The 21,698-nt window shown below is 43.3% G+C and overlaps 1 protein-coding gene across 1 annotated transcript in view; it reads left to right on the top strand.

Annotated features, from left to right (window-relative positions):
* Positions 1–21,698, top strand: part of P2RX3 (purinergic receptor P2X 3) — a 95,881-nt gene that overhangs the window by 11,139 nt on the left and 63,044 nt on the right. The window contains exon 2 of the mRNA XM_083145378.1: positions 5,817–5,952. Within this exon, the coding sequence (XP_083001504.1) occupies positions 5,817–5,952 (136 nt within the window). The remainder of the gene's footprint in view (positions 1–5,816; positions 5,953–21,698) is intronic.

The raw sequence follows: 21,698 nt of genomic DNA, 5'->3' as shown, positions 1-21,698 counted from the left end.
TGATTAAAGTCAGAAAGTCAGTGTCTTCTGCAGATTATTATAGGGTCTGGAAGACCTATATTCAATGGTGTGAAAGACAGAAGTCACACACATCACGCTTTAAATTGGCAAAATTGTTGGAGTTTTGCAGGATGGCTTTTCCTCCGGGTTAAGCCTTCAGTCACTCAAAGTACAGATCTCGGCCTTGTCATTTTACTTCCAAAGAAGGATGCATTGTTACCGGAAGTACAGACCTTCCGGCAGGGGGTGTCTTGATTGAAACCTCCCTACAAGCAACCAGTAGCACCATGGGATTTATCTCTGGTTCTGGAGTGTCTTCAAAAGGCACCGTTTGAACCATTAAGGTCAGCAGACCTTAATTTCCTTACATGGAAACTGGTATTTTTGTTGGCAGTGGCGTCTGCAAAAAAGAGTATCGGAGTTGGGAGCATTGTCATGCAGGTCTCCCTTCCTTATATTTCATGATGATAGGGCTGTCCTTCGGACAGTACCCCAATTTTTACCAAAAGTAGTCTCTGCTTTTCATCTAAATCAGGAGATAGTTCTGCCTGTGTTTCAACCCCCAGAGGGTTCAAGGAAAAGGGACAAATTGAGGAATTTGGATGTTGTGCGCGCCTTGCGCGTTTAGGTGGACAAAGTTAAGAGTGTCAGAAAGACTGACACCTTGTTAGTTTTGTATGACATACACAAAATTGGTTGGCCTGCTTCTAAGCAGACCATTGCTAGGTGATTGCGCTCTGTTATAGCGTTTGCATATACTAAAGTTGGTAGGCCTGTACCGGCCAGGAATAATGCGCATACCACCGGGTCGGTCGCCACCTCTTGGGCGGTTCGACATGGGGCAACAGCTGAGCAGGTTTGCAGGGCTGTCACTTGGTCATCTGTTCATACCTTTGCCAAATTCTATAGGTTCCATGAGTTCACGTCGGTGGACGCATCATTCGGGCGAGCAGTGATGAGAGCTGCAGACCTGAGCGTACCCACCCAAAGGACCGGCTCTGGAACATCCCAATGTGAAGCTGTGTCACCAGGACCATTGAAAGAGAAAAAGGGATTTTTGTAAGAACTTACCGTTCGAATCCTTTTCTCTGATATGGTCCTGGTGACACAGCGATCCCTCCCTTACGCTCAGTAAGTATGCCAGGTTCATGATGTTTCATGTTATTTGGCTAAAAGTTATTGTTGAAAAATGTGCATATAATGTGTGCAGGCGTTTGTACTGAGTTAATGTATTCCAGTGGCTTTGAAAGATTGAACTGAGGAGTCTGGGATGCAGTAGGGGAGGAGCCTACCCTCTAAAGCTTTAGGATAGGTGCCTGGCTCCTACGGACCCTCCTACATCCCAATGTGAAGCTGTGTCACCAGGACCATATCAGAGAAAGGGATTCGAACGGTAAGTTCTTACAAAAATCCCTTTTTTGTAGTGAACGCTTTGGCATTGTTGTGGACATTTCCTTTGGTCTACGGTTCCCTCCAATCTTAACGGTTCCATACAGATTCAAACTAGAAGTGGGTATAATGATCCTCATGGCCCCAGATAGATGATTGTGGCATGTCGGTCTTTGGGATCTCTCAGTCGATGTTCCTATGCAACTGCCTCTTTGACCAGACCTCTTGGGGGAAATTTACTAAGATGTGTATTCTACTTCACATGTGATGTTGCTTATTTATTTAGCACCTCGAGAAGATAGTAGACAGGATCTGATTGGTTGTACATTGCAACCAATCAGATCCTAATTGGTTGCAAGATAGAGAGAGGGACAGAAGAGAGATTAGATAAAGGAGAGAGTCAGTGAGTGACAGGAGAGAGATGGGATGGGGGGAGAGTCAGCGAGTGACAGGAAGGAGAGCGTCAAAGAATGACGAGAGAGATAGGTAAGGAGAGGGAGAGACAGCAAGTGACGAGAGAGGTGAGAGGAATAGTCAGCAAGTGACAGGAGAGAGATGGGATAAGGAGACAGTCGGCAAGTGACTGGAGAGAGAGCTGACGGCCAGGGAGAGGCAGTGAGTGACAAGCAGTGCATTAATCATAAAATAATAATAGTAACATAACATTGTTAATATTGCACTACCCCCTCCCCCACACACACATTGTTGACATGAAACTAACTGCCCCCCTCCCATCCAACACACATTGTTGACATGGCAATACCACCTCAACCCACCCGTGCAGGCATTGAGAACATGGTGCTATCCTCAGTGACATGTCACTAACACTCCCCTCAGCACACATTGTCAGTATGGAACCACAACCCTCCTCCCATAGCACCATATTGTCTGTGTGTGTGTGTGTGTGGGGGGGGGGGGGAGTAAGTTGCACTACACCCCCGCCCTCTTTTATCTGCAGCAGGGACACTTCTCAGACGCAGCTCTTCATGTGTTGTGGTTGCTGCAGGCTGTTAGGTGCCGATACACTGGGAAGATATGTAATCTTAGGATTTCCCTTGAACTCCCCGTGAGTCCTGGACAAAAGATTTCGTGCAAAGACAAAAAAATTGTACATTTGTATAAAATTACAAATCTCTAAACTGTATGAGGGGTATCCAATTCCATGCTTTTTTTTCAACTGTGAAGAAACAGTCACTTTCGGATAATTTTAGGTTGAATTTATGTTCAACCAATTCAACTAAAGTGTCAATTTTTCGACTGTTGAGAAATTTGCCACGGCAAAAAAAAAAAATACATGGACTGGCAAGTAATTTGTTTTTGTATAAATTGTGCCCGTTTTAGAATGTTTTTAGCCATGTTTCGGCAATGTCTTTTTGCTTTAAATAAAGTGAAACTTCATCAGTGAAACATAATTTTAAAAAAGTCAGAAAACATCCACAATTGAATACTTAAGTCTACTTAATTTTGGCTATCCGAAAAAAAAACTGACTTTATTGAATACTACAATGTGTGTCTCTATTAATCTACTGCATATGCTATAATCTTTAGGAAAGGGCAGAGTAGACTTTATCTGTTGGGGAGACTGAGGTCCTTTGGAGTGCAGGGAGCGCTCCTGAAGACCTTCTTTGACTGTGTAGTGGCATCAGCCATATTCTACGGAGTGGTCTGCTGGGGCAGCAGTGTTTCAACAGCCGACAATAAGAGACTTAACAGGCTGGTAAGGAAGGCCACTTCTGTCCTAGGAATGCCTTTGGATTCTGTAGAGATTGTGGGTGAGAGGAGAATGATCAGCAAGATAACATCATTATTGGATAATGCTTCACACCCTCTCAAAAATATTTTGACGGATCTGTGTAGCACTTTCAGTGATAGGTTGCTTCACCCTCGATGCTCAACGGAGAGGTACCGCAGGTCTTTTCTACCTGCTGCAATCAGAATGTACAACTGTCATGGTCTGTAGAGACCTACATGTTCTTAGATTCTAGATTTATATTGTTTGGACTTCTTATCTTATTTGGCTTTTTTCACCCTTATCTGTATTTGAACTTTGCTGTAACAATTGTAAATTTCTCCATTGTGAGACGAATAAAGGAATTCTATCTATCTATCTATCTTTTTTTTTTTTTTTCACTTTATATCTTTATTTACTTTTTAGCAAAAGACAATAACAATACAAACATTTAAAACAAACATCCATTGTAGGTAATACAACACTTCGCTCATTTTTTTCCCCCATATTGAGTTGTTTACAATACAGGGCTTTATATACATTTTTGGGTACTCTTTACCTAGAACGGCGCCCGCGATTAGAATCGCGGGCGTCGGGGGTAAAAAATCGCGGGTAAATCGCGGGTACATAAAAATCGTGTACCCGCGATCACCGCGATTTTCCCATAGGGAACAATGTTAAAAAGCCTGATTGACCGCGATTTTACTTTAAAATGCCTCAATGCCCGCGATTTTCACATAGGAATCAATGTTAAATGGGCTACAGAGCCCAAATAGTCACAATTAACCCTTAAATGTCACCCCAATTTTTGTACGCCACCCCACGATCCACGCCAACCCGAAGCGTGGCGAGCGCAGCGAGCCCGCGAGGGGCGGCGGTACGCGTCCTCCGACCTTTTCATGCCCTACTATCCACGTCGGCGTGGAGTTGAGAATAGAATAGTGTGGCGAGCGTAGCGAGCCACCGAGCCCGAAGCGTGGCGAGCGCAGCGAGCCACCGAGCCCGAAGCGTGGCGAGCGCAGCGAGCCCCGCGAGGGGACGCGGATACCTTCACAGTTATACGCGTCCCCTCGCGGGCTTCACAGGTATCCGTGGCGAAAAGCGGACACCTGTGAAGCCCGCGAGGGGACGCGTTTACCTGTGAAGGTATCCGCGTCCCCTCGCGGGGCTCGCTGCGCTCGCCACGCTTCGGGCTCGGTGGCTCGCTACGCTCGCCACACTATTCTATTCTCAACTCCACGCCGACGTGGATAGTAGGGCATGAAAAGGTCGGAGGACGCGTACCGCCGCCCCTCGCGGGCTCGCTGCGCTCGCCACGCTTCGGGTTGGCGTGGATCGTGGGGTGGCGTACAAAAATTGGGGGGACATTTAAGGGTTAATTCTGCCTATTTGGGCTCTGTAGCCCATTTAACATTGATTCCTATGTGAAAATCGCGGGCATTGAGGCATTGAATGCAAAATCGCGGTCAATCAGGCTTTTTAACATTGTTCCCTATGGGAAAATCGCGGTGATCGCGGGCATCGCGTCGCGGCCGTTTATGTACTGCCCGCGATGTCGCGATCACCGCGATGGGCGCCGTTCTAGGTAAAGAGTACCCATTTTTGCATATCATTTCGTACAGATTTTGTTCGGTCGTGGGGCCCAAGCATTTTGTCTGTCTAGCCTCCCTCTATTTAGGCCCTCTAGCAGGCCTCTCGGTAGTAGGTGGGGGGGAGCCAAGGTTCCGGAGTCGAGGATTTATCTATGGCCCTATATGGTGATGTTAGTTAAGGCAGGCATTTTTCTGTAATAAGTGGCTACAGTGTACTTGTAGTTCTTATCGATTACTAGTTCTGATTAAATTTACACTAAGTTTTGGATTGTCTCGGACTTGAATATGTGTGTTACAGTGCTGCTTCTAGCTTAATGGTATTTACTTTCAGTGTAATTAACTAGTTATTAGTATGTGTTTATCTACTACAATAGTGGATTGAGTTTGTACAAGTTGCCGACTTGATACTCTTTTATCCTATATATATATTTTTTTTTTAATTGTACTAAAATTTTAAATGGAGTGTAAAGTGTTTTTCGTGATTAACTGGTATAGTTTGCTATATATAATTTATCTATTTCTAATTCCATTTGACTATACACTTAGTCTCAGATTGTCTCATAATCTATATTGGAGTTAAGTAATAAAGTGCAATAATATTTCGTGCCAGTGGATTTGGTGGCGGTTTACCCTCAGTGTACTAATTAACTTATCATTAATATACTTTTATCTTTTACAGTGCTAGGTTATTATTTTATTAGTTGGAGTTACTATCTTGATAGTAAACGAATACTAGCCAGTGTTGCCAAATTTGTCGAAATTTGCTTAAGGTATTACGTGAGGTATGTAAGTGTTTTTCGTGCTTAATAATATAGTTTACTAGTGACTTCCAACTATTAAAGTCCGGAGCTATATTGGACATCCAGGCCCTACCCACTATTACTTTCGCAATAGCACATAAACTATTTATGTATATTCTTTCGTTTGCCAAGTTTCCACCTCCAACAATACCCAGAATACAACACTTAAAACTATCTATCTATCTTTGGCAAACAATGAAATGCTGTTTTTCATAAAAAAATTTAAACTAAGCCGGTTTGTTAGCAATGTTCCTGTGTCATCCTTCCCATTGTTCACTAGCAATGTCCATATGTTTCTTCCTTTAGCTGGGTTTTCCTTCATGAAAAAGCTTACCAGACTCGTGACTCTTCCATTGAATCTTCCGTTATGACTAAAGTAAAAGGTGTGGGGCACTACAGTAAAAGAGTAATGGATGTTGCAGACTATGTCATGCCACAACAGGTAATTGTGCTCACTATTTCTTTAAGAGAGCTTGAAACATATTCTTGACAAATGTACAATTTGCAAAGAAGTTAAGAAATCTAATTAAATCTTTAACTTTACAGAACCAAATACAAGCTTTATCACGCTCCCTTTGTTCCCGAGAAACTTGTCTGTGACCTATTCATGCTCTAAAAAATGTCACTGGCTCTTATTCCCTGCAACAGTAAAAAATTTTCTGGTGTAAAATTAGTTTACTCCCATTGATTTCAGCATGGAAAAAATGAATATTTGAAACTGTTATTCGTTCTGAGATACTGTATAGCACATTCATGATTAATTTTTCGGTCTAGAGGAGATCAAACCCACCAAACTTAAATACAGGAATCCTGAGTCATTCTAGGCCATATTTTGTTTGTCTATGTAGAGCTTGCATCAAGTGTAGGTGATGAGTATATTGCTTTCATTTGTTTGAGTTCGGTGGTTAGATTTGAAATTACAAACCAGCATGGCATGTAAACTTGTTAAAATTGCTGTCAATTTTGTTATGTTTGTGACCTTTTCCACCCAGAATGACATACTATCATTATTTTGACATCAAGATAACCCCAAAGACAACTTAATATTTGCTACCTTCGCTTTTCTTCCTAGTAGTCAAAGGGACTCTGGGGGTCATTCTGATTGACTCGGTAAACTGTGAAACTCGCAGTTTTCCGAGACCCTTTGACGCTGTACCAGGATGGTTCATATATTTCTTTATTTGAAAACTATCTGCTGATACATTTCTTTTTAACGGAAGTCCTGACAAATATGTAAATTCAGGTGATCAATACTGTTGGATTTTCTTCTGTCTCTTAATCCCAAAGATTATCCATCAAGGTCTGCATTCAAATTCTTTATGTGTGGGTTATGAAGATCTTGCATAACCTATAAATAAGATGGCTCAGATTGTGGACTATACATGTATATATCATTGTTACCTACCCTCCTGCATTCTGCAGGAGACTCCCTGCAATAGCAGTAATCTCCCTCTCTCCCTGATTAGTCTAGCCATCTCTCTCATTTCAACTAGCCCACATTACACTGTTTTGTGGGGAAAAGTTATGAGAGAAATCGGTACATTTACATTAAATCATCAATGCCATTTCCCAGAACTTTACCAAGTATAGTAGCTCTTACTAACTGCTTTGGGGCTCATCTACATTTGGATATTTAGTTTTAAAAGATTACACTCAGATATAGCAGTACACATCCACGCTTCTAGATGCCACGTTCACAATCTCTCCATATATGGAACTAGACATGCCCTTTTGTTGGAGCATGACACGCCCCCTCAATGGGGGCGCTTTGCAATATTCTATTACCAACTATAATCTCCCTGAAACTTGTTTTCAAAAGTAGGCAAGTATGGTACAGTATATACATTCGCGGGTGGTTCAACAAATAAGGTAACAAGACTTCTTATTGCATACATTTATTCAACTTGTACATATACATATAATCTGGCAGTTTTTTCAAAATGTGGGTACTGACCCCAAAGTGGGATCCGACCTTCTCAGCATGGGGTCACGACTCCATGTTGCTGACCATCAGGCTGATGACTCTTCTAATCTCAGTCAATTATTCAAGGAATCTAAAAAATCTGTTGAATGGTCTGTTATTTTAGACTCCTCACATCATTTAGTGCCTCCACAATGCTGCCATGTATGTGCTGTCTGCTGACTACACATGTGATGTGATGAACTTCTGCAGTAACTTGCTGGGGTCCTGTAATTAATTTTATGGTCTGATGGGGTTCCAGAACAAAATAGTTTGCGGGCCCCTGGTACAATCAATAGTATGGCTTTGGATTATACAATTTTTCCACATAGAACAAATGCTCAAGACAAGTATAGGGAATAACAATACACCATGGTATCTATCCCAGCATAGAAATCAGTGTAAAGCTCCTTAACCCAGGACATGATGGCTTGCTGTCTTTCACTTCTGTTGCGAATTGCTCTCCAAACCAGTTGCATCTTCAATAATCTAAATATATGGAAACCTCAGTGCCCCAGGTCAAGGTTATAGGGAGTAAGGTCCAGTACCTTCCAATGATAGCGCCATAACAAATCATACTGTATGATTATCATGGCATTATCGTGCAGCAATATCAGGTCTTTTTTGAAGAACTGCCCTCTGCAGTTGGCTGTGTTGCCATGACTTTTCTCTGCTGATGAACTTTTGAATTTCTTTGAAGGTGGGGACAATGAGTTTTGCCATGGTATGGATTATTACTGAGCCTCCAGTGTTCACATTTCATTGCCTGTAATCATACACTGCAGAAACTGCACTCCCTTCTCATGGTACCACATCAAATGCATGAGAGACAATCCCATCCTATTGTTTTTGTGGACTTCTGTGAGTTGCTTTGGTGCTCATCAGAAACACACAGTACCCAATGAGATGTTCAGTTCAGCAATATCACTAACTCGAATGTGTCTGAATCAGACCTTCAATGCAGTACAAATTGTCAACTGTGGTGGACATGCTTGGTTGGGTCGGATTGCTGCTCATCTTGAATGTCTGTTTCCCAGAGTTAACACTGGGTTCACACCCCAGGCTGCTGTGCCTAAAATATATTGTGCCTACTTCTGTAACGATCTGTCCCCAGCATATTTGCTCCGGGGACCAAACTTTTGGCTCTGCTCATTCATATATGCAGGGCCGCTGTGCAGACAACATTGGCGACTTGGCATGGGGTGGGCAGGATGGAGGCGGTTATGGGGTGGCGCATGCGGACACTGAGTTTACCAGGCATTCCCCCAAAAATGGGTGCACCCAGCAAAACTCTGGGCATCCCCATCCGAATGTAGGTGGGCCAAAGCATGCAAGGGGCGGGCGTCTGACACCACATGCCGTCAGCACATGCCTTGTTCTCCGCCAAGTTCTTTGTAAGCCTAGACTGATTTTTAGGTACTTGTTTCCTAGCACGGCGCCCATCGCATCGCATACCATAAGGCATACAATGGTATGCGATGCGATGGCCCCCAATGTCATGCAATGTTAAAATTGTATACCATTGTATATGGCATACAATGCGATGGTATACGATTTTAAATTGTATAAGCACCCTAATGGATGCTTTCAATGTTAAACGGCCCCCCTGTAAGATTAATAATTGTATAAGCACCGTAATGGGTGCTTACAATGTTAAAAGCACCCCTACGACACCCCCACTATGAACGCCAACCCGAAGCGTGGCTCGGGTTTTTTCATACTCCCTCTATCCACGTCGGTGTGGAGTTGATTTTAGATAGCGTGGCGAGCGGATGCGGAATACATGTGAAGTAATAAGTGTCCGCGCTCGCCACACTATATAGAATCGACTCCACGCCAACGTGGATTGTGGGGGTATGAAAAGGTCGGAGGACACGTACCGCCGCCCCTTGCGGACTCGCTGCGCTCGCCGCGCTTCGGGTTGGCGTTTATATTGGGGGTGGCATGGGGGTGTATTTCACAATATAATCACCCATTAGGGTGCTTATACAATTTCAAATCGTATAGGGGCTTATACAATTTTTAATCGCATCGCATACCATATACCCGCATGCGATGAGATGAGATGCCATACATTGTAATATCGTGGGCGCCGTGCTAGGAAACAAGTACCGACTATTATTTATGGACGGGTCAATTATTCAATGGTCGGCGTCCATCAAATGATTTTTGGCCGGTATGCTCCCTTGCAATTGGATGTGTACTCAACGCATACATTCTCATTGCAGCGGGCATGTACCTGTGGCGGCGGGCATTGTTAAATGGTATGCTAAGCAGGGAATCTTCGCTGCTTAGCGAGCCTTACTGAATTAGGACTATTGTGGTAGTGGAAATACCTTATCGTCTGTTTATATTGATGAGTACCGCCGATTTTATCTGCAAATATATAGAAGCCCCCTTACATGGGTCTGATTTGTTGCATAGTAGTGAAGACTGAATAAAGATGTGCGTCCATCGAGTTCAACCTTTGGTTAGAGTACATGATTTATTTGCTACATCCCTTTATAAAAGCTGTGTAATATAATTTATTTATAGACAGGCTATGATTGTTGTTTGTACCCCTGGATGTTTGTACCCAATAGATATTTGCCCAATATTATTTTAAATGTTTTTGTTGTGTCTGCTGACACCACCTCTTCCACAATTTAGCTACCCTGACCGTAAAAAAGGTTTTCCTTCTAAGGGTACGAAATCTTCTCTAGTCTAAACGCATGCCCACATGTCCTAAACTACTTCTTCAAAGCAAAAAGGATGACTTACAGTTCGTTATATTGGCCCCTGATGTAGTAGTACATGTTAAGCATGTCTCCACTTAAATGTCTCTTTTCTAGAGTAAACAATCCAAATTTGTCTAATCTCTCTTTATAGCTTAACTTCTCCAACCCTTTTATTAGCTTTGTTGCTTTTCTTTGGACTTTTTCAATGTCTATGATGTCCTTTTTGTACTGCGGAGCCCAGAATTGTACTCTATATTCTAGATGTGGTCTAACATTTGAGTCCCTAGTCTCCATACCCCTTATACAGGCTAATATCTACCTCTCCTCTCCTGATCTACCTCTCCTCTCCTGATCTGTCCCCCACTGTTTTCTCTCAAGTTTCCAACTGCCTCTCTGCCATCTCCACCTGAATGTCTGAGCGATTTCTGAAGCTGAATATGGACAAAACCGAACTTCTTATCTTTCCCCCACCCAGAGCTTTGCCCCCTACAAATATCTCTATCACTGTTAACAACACCATCATCTCCCCCGTTCCCCAACTCCGCTGCCTGGGTGTCCCTCTTGACTCCTCCCTCTCCTTTGCACCCCACATCCAAGCCCTGGCCCATTCTTGCCGGTTCCAGTTACGCAACATTGCTCGCATCAGGCCCTTTCTCTCACAGAGTGCAACTACAGTAAGCTGATCATCCACTCATTGGTCATCTCACGGCTCGACTACTGCAATGTTCTCCTCATCGGCCTCGCTCAATCCCAACTGGCTCCTCTCCAATCTGTCCTCAATGCTGCAGCCAGGCTTATCTTCCTCTCCCGCCGCTCTAATTCTGCCACTCCCCTTCAACAAAATCTGCACTGGCTTCCATTCCCCTACAGAATCCTCTTCAAACACCTCACACTCACATACAGGGCCATCTCTAATTCCATTGCTCCATATATCTCTAACCTCATCTCCATTCATACACCCTCCCGCCCTCTACGGTTGGCTGACGACTGTCGTCTCTCCTCCACCCTGATAACTGCTTCCCATGCTAGAGTACAGGACTTTGCCCGTGCTGCACCCCTTCAGTGGAACGCACTCCCTCGCTCCATTAGACTCTCCCCGACCTTGCAAAGCTTCAAACGGGCACTGAAAACTCACCTATTCATCAAAGCATACCCTTCCACTGCATAAACCAGATGGTTCTCCAACCCCTTGCCTGTTTACATCCAGCTATCTAACCACCACCCACTTGCTTGCACCTCTTGTAATCTTGTCTCTTCTTCCTACTAGATTGTAAGCTCCTCCGAGTAGGGCCCTCTTCCCTCCTGTTGTCAAAGCCCTCTTCTCTTCACATTTCACTCACAGCTCTCCTATACTCCAACACTCAGTGACCATCTTTGTCCGCATACTCATCTCCATCATTGGCATCTAGCCTCTAGTTGTATGTTGATTGAGTCCTCACTACTTGTTATGCCAAGCTTTGTCTCCCTGTATTGTTCCTTTGTATGGTGCTGCGAAACACTTGTGGCGCCTTATAAATAAAATTATAATAATATCCTGTTGTCCTTGTTTGTTGTTACATGATTGAGTGATGAGCGCTACACCCCAGTTTGTTGTCAATTTGGACTCCTAGATCCTTTTCCAGTTCTGATTTACCTGACGCCACCCCATTTAGTTATAACTAGCAAACTGGTTATGTCTCCCAAGATGCAAACCCTTGCATTTGTCCACATTGAATCTCATTTTCCAATTTTTTGCCCACTTTTCTAGTTTATTTATACTGCTTTCACACTGCAAAACCTGCTTTGATCCAGTTTTTGAAACGTTTCTTTAACCGAGTCAGAGCAAGTTTTACCCCTTTCACAATGCATGTTGTAAACTACATATTACTGGTTAATTAACGTTTTTGGACCTTTCACATTGAACCCGTTGTGAAAGGTACAAAAACGGTAGTTCACCAGTAATATACCACCCCTCCCCTGGTACTAAGCAGCACATCCCCCATATCTGGCAACACCCTTCATTCCTCAACTACTATATAATTATACCCCCAAACAGAATGGGATGCAGTCAGCATCCCGGTAATCAGGGTGCCAGTTTTCAGTATACTGACGTTGGCATCCCAACTGCCACCATCAAATGGATCAGGATCAGGATGACGACGCTGGAAGACCGACATACGTCATCACGATTGGTAAGCATGTGGAAGCAGTAGCAGATGCCCGCAAATGGGGGGTTAGGTTTAGGCGCTAGTGGGGGATTTAGGTTTTGGGTGGAAGGGAATGTTAGGGTTAGGCTCTTAAGCCCCCTGGACATGTCACCCTGCCACTGAATCATAAAATAGCCACAGATAAATCTAATCCCAAAATAATCTACACTTACATAAATGGGAAACGGTTAAAAAAGGAAACTATGGGCCCAATGAAAAATAAGCAGGGTACCCTGGTAATAGAAGGAAAAGAGAAAGAGGAATTATTAAATACATTTTTTTGCTTCAGTATTTACAAGGGAAGAATCTTCAGAAGATCTCCCACAGATTAAATGCTCGGCTCTTGATTGCTCCCAAACTGTATGTTTGAGTGAGGAAATAGTCAAAAAAATATAAATAGTAATACATCTCCTGGCCCGGATGAAATACACACCCTAGCATACTAAAATAATTGAGTTCTGTCCTAGCACTACCATTATATCTTATATTAAGGGAATCAATAAACTCGGGGACGGTACCAAGGGACTGGCGCATATCTAACGTAGTACCAATATGTAAGAAAGGTAGCAAAACTAACCCTGAAAATTATATACCGGTCAGCCTTACATTCATTGTGGGGGAAATATTAGAAGGAATAATAAGAGATAGTATCCAAAATTTCTTAGAACAGGAGAAAGTGATAATTAAGGCTCAGCATGGGTTCATCAAAAATAGATCATGTCAGACTAATTTAATAAGCTTCTATGAGGAAGTCAGTAGGGGGCTGGACTTAGGGAAATCTGTTGATGTAATACTGCTTGATTTCGCTAAAGCTTTTGTCATGGTGCCTCATAAAAGGTTATTAATGAAACTAGGTAATTTAGGGTTTGGGGATAAAAATTTGTAATTGGATTAAAAACTGGTTGCACAATCGGGGACAGAGAGTGGTGGTAAATGGCATACCTTCAAGCTGGGGTAAGGTCCAAAGTGGAGTCCCACAAGGTTCAATATTGGGACCCACCTTGCTTAATATATTGGTACTTGTTTCCTAGCACGGCGCCAGCGATTTTTATCTCAAGGATCGGGACCTAAAAAGTCGCGTCAATCGCATGCAACCAAATCGCATGCGATACGATCAACGCGATTTTTACATTGGAATCAATGTAAAATGGTCCCTGAGACCCAATTTTACATTGTGCCCAATGTAAAAAGCCCCCCAAACCCCAAATTTAATTGCAAACCCCCTCGTGGGTGAAATGTCCCCCCATTGTTAACGCCACTCCACTATTGACGCCAACCTGAAGCGTGGTGAGGGGCGGTGGTACGCATGCTCCGACCTTTTCGTACTCCCAATATCCACGTCGGCGTGGAGTTGATATTCTAAAGTGTGGCGAGCCCGAAGCGTGGCGAGCGCACAACTTCACAGTTATACGCGTCCCCGTTGCGCTCGCCACGCTTCGGGCTCGGGGGCTTGCAGCGCTCACCACATTTTATAAAATCAACTTCACGCCGATGTGGATAGTGGGGGTATGAAAAGGTCGTAGGACGCGTACCGCCGCCGCTCGCCACGCTTCGGGTTGGCGTCAATAGTGGGGTGGCGTTAACAATGGGGGGACATTTCACATACTTAAAACCCACGAGGGTGCATATACAATAAAAAATTGGGCACATTGGCCCATTTCCCATTGTTCCCTATGTAAAATCGCGTAAAATCGCGTTGATCGCATCGCATGCCATTATAATGGCATGCGATGGACGCGATCAATGCAATTTTCTTATTGCCGGCAATAAAGCCCGGTAATTGACAGAAAATCGCGTTGATCGCATACCTTAAGTTACCTTAACTTAAGGTATGCGATCTACCACGTTGGGCGCCGTGCTAGGAAACAAGTACCAATATATTTATTAACCCCTTTCTGACAGAGACAGTTTTTGCGTTCCTGACAGAGCCCTTTTTTTCAAATCTGACATGTATCACTTAAGTGGGGATAACTTTTTTTTGCTTTTACTTATCCCAGTGATTTTGAGATTGTTTTTTCGTGACACATTGTACTTCAAATTAGTGGTAAATTTGGGTCGATACAGTCTGTGTTTTTTTGTGAAAAATACCAAAATGTCGTGAAAAAATGGAAAATTTTGCAATTTGCAAAATGTTAAATTTTCTGCTTGTGAGACAAATAATCATACCACTCAAAATAGTTAATAACTAACATAGACCATATGTCTACTTTATGTTTCCATCATAATTTCAACTTCCTTTTAATTTTTTTGGACACTAGGAGGCTTACAATATGAATAGCAAATTCTCAAATTTTCAAGAAAATTTCAAACACTGATTTTTTTAGGGACCAGTTCAGTTCTGATGTGACTTTGAGGGACTTGTATGTGAGACACCCCCATAAATGATACCATTTCAAAAACTGCACCCCTCACAGTATTCAAAACAGCATTTTGGAAGTTTGTTAACCCTTTAGGTGTTTCACAGGAATTAAAACAAAGTGTAGGTGAAATTTCAAAATTTCATTTTTTTTGCAGATTTTCAATTTTAATACATTTTTCTAAGGAACACAGTAGATTTTACTAGAGAAATGTGACTAAAAATTGATTCCCCCAATTCTTTTGTTTTCATAAATATCCTATATGTGGCCCTAGTGTGCACGTTGACCAAACCACAGGCTTCATAATAGAAGGAGCACCTACTTGATTTTGGAGCCTCCTTTTTATGAGATTATTTTTTAGGCACCATGTAGGTTTCTAGGCACCATAAGATGCTAAAATTTAGGAACGCCCCACAACTGACCCCATTTTGCAAACTACACCCCTCAGGGAATTCATCTAGGGGTATAGTGTACATTTCAAACCCCCAGGGGTTTCACCAATTGTGGTACAACTGGGCAGTGAAAATGAAAAATTAAATTTTTTACACAAAAATGCAGTTCTGGCTCAAAATTTTTCATTTTCAGAAGGTATGAAGGAGAAAAAGCACCCCAAAATCTGTGCCCCAATTTCTCCCGAGTACGGCAATGCCTCACATGTGACCAAAAAATACCATTTGGGTGCATGGCAGGACTCAGAAAGGAAGGAGTGATTTTTGGATTTTGCAGCTCAGATTCTGGTGGAATGTTGGTGGGTGCTATGTTGCATTAGCAAGACCCCCCAAGCACCAATACAGTGGAACCCCCCCACAAGTGACCCCATTTTGCAAACTACACCCCTCAGGGAATTCATCTAGGGGTATAGTGTACATTTCAAACCCCCAGGGGTTTCACCAATTTTGATACAACTGGGCAGTGAAAATGAAAAATTACATTTTTTTACACAAAAATGCAGTTCTGGCTCAAAATTTTTCATTTTCACAAGGAATGAAGGAGACAAAGCACCCCAAAATCTGTGCCCCAATTTCTCTCGAGTATGGCAATGCCTCATATGTGACCAAAAAATACCAGTTGGGTGCATGGCAGGACTCAGAAGGGAAGGAGTGATTTTTGGTGGTGGAATGTTGGTGGGTGCTATGTCGCATTAGCAAGACCCCCAAAGCACCAATACAGTGGAACCCCCCCACAAGTGACCCCATTTTGCAAACTACACCCCTCAGGGAATTCATCTAGGGGTATAGTGTACATTTCAAACCCCCAGGGGTTTCACCAATTGTGGTACAACTGGGCAGTGAAAATGAAAAATTAAATTTTTTACACAAAAATGCAGTTCTGGCTCAAAATTTTTCATTTTCAGAAGGTATGAAGGAGAAAAAGCACCCCAAAATCTGTGCCCCAATTTCTCCCGAGTACGGCAATGCCTCACATGTGACCAAAAAATACCATTTGGGTGCATGGCAGGACTCAGAAAGGAAGGAGTGATTTTTGGATTTTGCAGCTCAGATTCTGGTGGAATGTTGGTGGGTGCTATGTTGCATTAGCAAGACCCCCCAAGCACCAATACAGTGGAACCCCCCCACAAGTGACCCCATTTTGCAAACTACACCCCTCAGGGAATTCATCTAGGGGTATAGTGTACATTTCAAACCCCCAGGGGTTTCACCAATTTTGATACAACTGGGCAGTGAAAATGAAAAATTACATTTTTTTACACAAAAATGCAGTTCTGGCTCAAAATTTTTCATTTTCACAAGGAATGAAGGAGACAAAGCACCCCAAAATCTGTGCCCCAATTTCTCTCGAGTATGGCAATGCCTCATATGTGACCAAAAAATACCAGTTGGGTGCATGGCAGGACTCAGAAGGGAAGGAGTGATTTTTGGTGGTGGAATGTTGGTGGGTGCTATGTCGCATTAGCAAGACCCCCAAAGCACCAATACAGTGGAACCCCCCCACAAGTGACCCCATTTTTGCAAACTACACCCCTCAGGGAATTCATCTAGGGGTATAGTGTACATTTCAAACCCCCAGGGGTTTCACCAATTTTGATACAACTGGGCAGTGAAAATGAAAAATTACATTTTTTTACACAAAAATGCAGTTCTGGCTCAAAATTTTTCATTTTCAGAAGGTATGATGGAGAAAAAGCACCACAAAATCTGTGCCCCAATTTCTCCCGAGTACGGCAATGCCTCACATGTGACCAAAAAATACCATTTGGGTGCATGGCAGGACTCAGAAGGGAAGGAGTGATTTTTGGATTTTGCAGCTCAGATTCTGGTGGAATTTTGGTGGGTGCTATGTCGCATTAGCAAGACCCCCCAAGCACCAATACAGTGGAACCCCCCCACAAGTGACCCCATTTTGCAAACTACACCCCTCAGGGAATTCATCTAGGGGTAAAGTGTACATTTCAAACCCCCAGGGGTTTCACCAATTTTGATACAACTGGGCTGTGCAAATGCAAAATTACATTTTTTACACAAAAATGCAGTTCTGGCTCAAAATTTTTCATTTTCACAAGGAATGAAGGAGACAAAGCACCCCAAAATCTGTGCCCCAATTTCTCCCGAGTACGGCAATGCCTCACATGTGACCAAAAAATACCATTTGGGTGCATGGCAGGACTCAGAAAGGAAGGAGTGATTTTTGGATTTTGCAGCTCAGATTCTGGTGGAATGTTGGTGGGTGCTATGTTGCATTAGCAAGACCCCCCAAGCACCAATACAGTGGAACCCCCCCACAAGTGACCCCATTTTGCAAACTACACCCCTCAGGGAATTCATCTAGGGGTATAGTGTACATTTCAAACCCCCAGGGGTTTCACCAATTTTGATACAACTGGGCAGTGAAAATGAAAAATTACATTTTTTTTACACAAAAATGCAGTTCTGGCTCAAAATTTTTCATTTTCACAAGGAATGAAGGAGACAAAGCACCCCAAAATCTGTGCCCCAATTTCTCCCGAGTATGGCAATGCCTCATATGTGACCAAAAAATACCAGTTGGGTGCATGGCAGGACTCAGAAGGGAAGGAGTGATTTTTGGTGGTGGAATGTTGGTGGGTGCTATGTCGCATTAGCAAGACCCCCAAAGCACCAATACAGTGGACCCCCCCCACAAGTGACCCCATTTTGCAAACTACACCCCTCAGGGAATTCATCTAGGGGTATAGTGTACATTTCAAACCCCCAGGGGTTTTACCAATTTTGATACAACTGGGCAGTGAAAATGAAAAATTACATTTTTTTACACAAAAATGCAGTTCTGGCTCAAAATTTTTCATTTTCAGAAGGTATGAAGGAGAAAAAGCACCCCAAAATCTGTGCCCCAATTTCTCCCGAGTACGGCAATGCCTCACATGTGACCAAAAAATACCATTTGGGCGCATGGCAGGACTCAGAAGGGAAGGAGTGATTTTGGGATTTTGCAGCTCAGATTCTGGTGGAATTTTGGTGGGTGCTATGTCGCATTAGCAAGACCCCCCAAGCACCAATACAGTGGAACCCCCCCACAAGTGACCCCATTTTGCAAACTACACCCCTCAGGGAATTCATCTAGGGGTATAGTGTACATTTCAAACCCCCAGGGGTTTCACCAATTTTGATACAACTGGGCTGTGCAAATGCAAAATTACATTTTTTACACAAAAATGCAGTTCTGGCTCAAAATTTTTCATTTTCACAAGGAATAAAGGAGACAAAGCACCCCAAAATCTGTGCCCCAATTTCTCCCGAGTACGGCAATGCCTCACATGTGACCAAAAAATACCATTTGGGTGCATGGCAGGACTCAGAAAGGAAGGAGTGATTTTTGGATTTTGCAGCTCAGATTCTGGTGGAATGTTGGTGGGTGCTATGTTGCATTAGCAAGACCCCCCAAGCACCAATACAGTGGAACCCCCCCACAAGTGACCCCATTTTGCAAACTACACCCCTCAGGGAATTCATCTAGGGGTATAGTGTACATTTCAAACCCCCAGGGGTTTCACCAATTTTGATACAACTGGGCAGTGAAAATGAAAAATTACATTTTTTTACACAAAAATGCAGTTCTGGCTCAAAATTTTTCATTTTCAGAAGGTATGAAGGAGAAAAAGCACCCCAAAATCTGTGCCCCAATTTCTCCCGAGTACGGCAATGCCTCACATGTGACCAAAAAATACCATTTGGATGCATGGCAGGACTCAGAAGGGAAGGAGTGATTTTTGGTGGTGGAATGTTGGTGGGTGCTATGTCGCATTAGCAAGACCCCCAAAGCACCAATACAGTGGAACCCCCCCACAAGTGACCCCATTTTGCAAACTACACCCCTCAGGAAATTCATCTAGGGGTATAGTGTACATTTCAAACCCCCAGGGGTTTCACCAATTTTGATACAACTGGGCAGTGAAAATGAAAAATTACATTTTTTTACACAAAAATGCAGTTCTGGCTCAAAATTTTTCATTTTCAGAAGGTATGAAGGAGAAAAAGCACCCCAAAATCTGTGCCCCAATTTCTCCCGAGTACGGCAATGCCTCATGTGTGACCAAAAAGTGTCAGGACTCAGAAGGGAAGGAGTGATATTTGGATTTTGCAGCACAAATTCTGGTGGAATGTTGGTGGGTGCTATGTCGCATTAGCAAGACCCCCAAAGCACCAATACAGTGGAACCCCCCCACAAGTGACCCCATTTTGCAAACTACACCCCTCAGGGAATTCATCTAGGGGTATAGTGTACATTTCAAACCCCCAGGGGTTTCACCAATTTTGATACAACTGGTGAGTGAAAATGAAAAATTACATTTTTTTACACAAAAATGCAGTTCTGGCTCAAAATTTTTCATTTTCAGAAGGTATGAAGGAGAAAAAGCACCCCAAAATCTGTGCCCCAATTTCTCCCGAGTACGGCAATGCCTCATGTGTGACCAAAAAGTGGCAGGACTCAGAAGGGAAGGAGTGATATTTGGATTTTGCAGCACAAATTCTGGTGGAATGTTGGTGGGTGCTATGTCGCATTAGCAAGACCCCCAAAGCACCAATACAGTGGAACCCCCCCACAAGTGACCCCATTTTGCAAACTACACCCCTCAGGGAATTCATCTAGGGGTATAGTGTACATTTCAAACCCCCAGGGGTTTCACCAATTTTGATACAACTGGGCAGTGAAAATGAAAAATTACATTTTTTTACACAAAAATGCAGTTCTGGCTCAAAATTTTTCATTTTCAGAAGGTATGAAGGAGAAAAAGCACCCCAAAATCTGTGCCCCAATTTCTCCCGAGTACGGCAATGCCTCACATGTGACCAAAAAATACCAGTTGGGTGCATGGCAGGACTCAGAAGGGAAGGAGTGATTTTTGGATTTTGCGGCTCAGATTCTGGTGGAATGAATGGTGGGTGCTATGTGGCATTAGCAAGACCCCCGAAGCACGGTGAAATGATGAACCTAAAAATCCATAGATGTGTGGTATATTTTAAAACACTCCTTTATACATAGGCCGGGTTTGTCGGGGCAAGTGTCACACTGGAAAATAGTTTGCTTTCTTATTCCCTTTTTATAGCAAACTTTGCACCTTTTTTGTGTCCTGCCCTTTTTTCCAGTGGAGGGGATTTCATCAGGAAAATGCTGCCCTGGTACAATACGGGGGCCAGTACTAGAAGTACTGGGGCCCTCTGCCTGCTGGTTCCCAAATACTAGGCCCTTTATGACTTCCTCTTGAAAGTGCATAAATGTCCCCCTCTGGCCGGTAGAACGGAATAGCACGTAAGCGTTATACAGTGCCATCTGGATGATATACACGGCCAGCTTCTTGTACCAGATTTTTGTTTTCCGCAGGGCACTGTACGGCTTCAGTACCTGATCTGAAAGATCCACTCCGCCCATGTACCTATTGTAATCCAGGATACAATTAGGTTTGGAGGTGTGGGTACTGGTACCTCGTACAGGGACGGAGGTGGTACTGTCTCCGTGAATTGTTGTCAGTATAAGGACATCCCTCTTGTCCTTATATTTGACCAACAACATATTTTCGGTGCATATTCCCCTACTTTCACCCCTTCTCATTACTTGGGCAATGTGCGTTTTTGGGAGGCCTCTTTGGTTCTTGCGCACAGTACCGCAAGCTGCTGTACCTCTTGAACCAAGGGCCTTAAACAGGGGGATGCTGGTGTAAAAGTTATCCACATAGAGGTGATAACCTTTATCCAGGAAGGGGTGCACTAAATCCCAGACAATTTTTCCACTAACACCTACGAGGGAGGGGGGGCATTCTGGCGGTTCAATTCTTGAATCCTTCCCTTCATATACCCTAAACCTGTGAGTGTACCCTGAGGTGCTTTCACACAGCTTATACATTTTTATGCCATACCTTGCCCTCTTACTGGGAAGGTACTGGCGGAATTTAACCCTTCCTTTAAAATGTATAAGGGACTCGTCTATGCAAATGAATTTATCTGGGATGTACATCTCTTCAAATTTGGCACTGAAATGATCAATGACCGGCCTGACTTTGAATAGCCGGTCAAAGGTGGGATCATCTCTGGGTGGGCACTGTGCATTATCGTTGTAATGCAAAAATTTAAGGATCGTCTCAAATCGAGCCCGGGGCATGGCCATACGGTAAAATGGGGTGCTGCACAGAACATCTGTACTCCAATATTGCCTAATTTCTGGCTTTTTTACTATGCCCATATGAAACACCAGACCCCAAAACGTCATCATCTCTACTGCATCTACAGGGGTCCACCTAGCAAATGATGACGTGGGGTTTTGAGCAATAAACTGCTGGGCATATAAATTAGTTTGGTCCACAATTAAATTTATAAAATCATCAGAGAAAAATAATTTGAAAAAGTCAATTTCTCTGAGACCTGTGGAATCAAATTGGATTCCTGGCATGGCCAAAAACTCAGGAACCTGGGGCTCAAAATTGTCTGGTGGTGGGGTCCATACGAGATCAATTATTGGGGGGGGGTCTCAGCTGCTCT

Source organism: Crinia signifera, chromosome 6 (genome assembly GCF_055691185.1).
Source record: "Crinia signifera chromosome 6, ASM5569118v1, whole genome shotgun sequence".
NCBI lineage: Eukaryota > Metazoa > Chordata > Amphibia > Anura > Myobatrachidae > Crinia > Crinia signifera.
The sequence above is the reverse complement of the archived record's forward strand: the minus strand, read 5'-3'. Positions and strand labels throughout refer to the sequence as shown.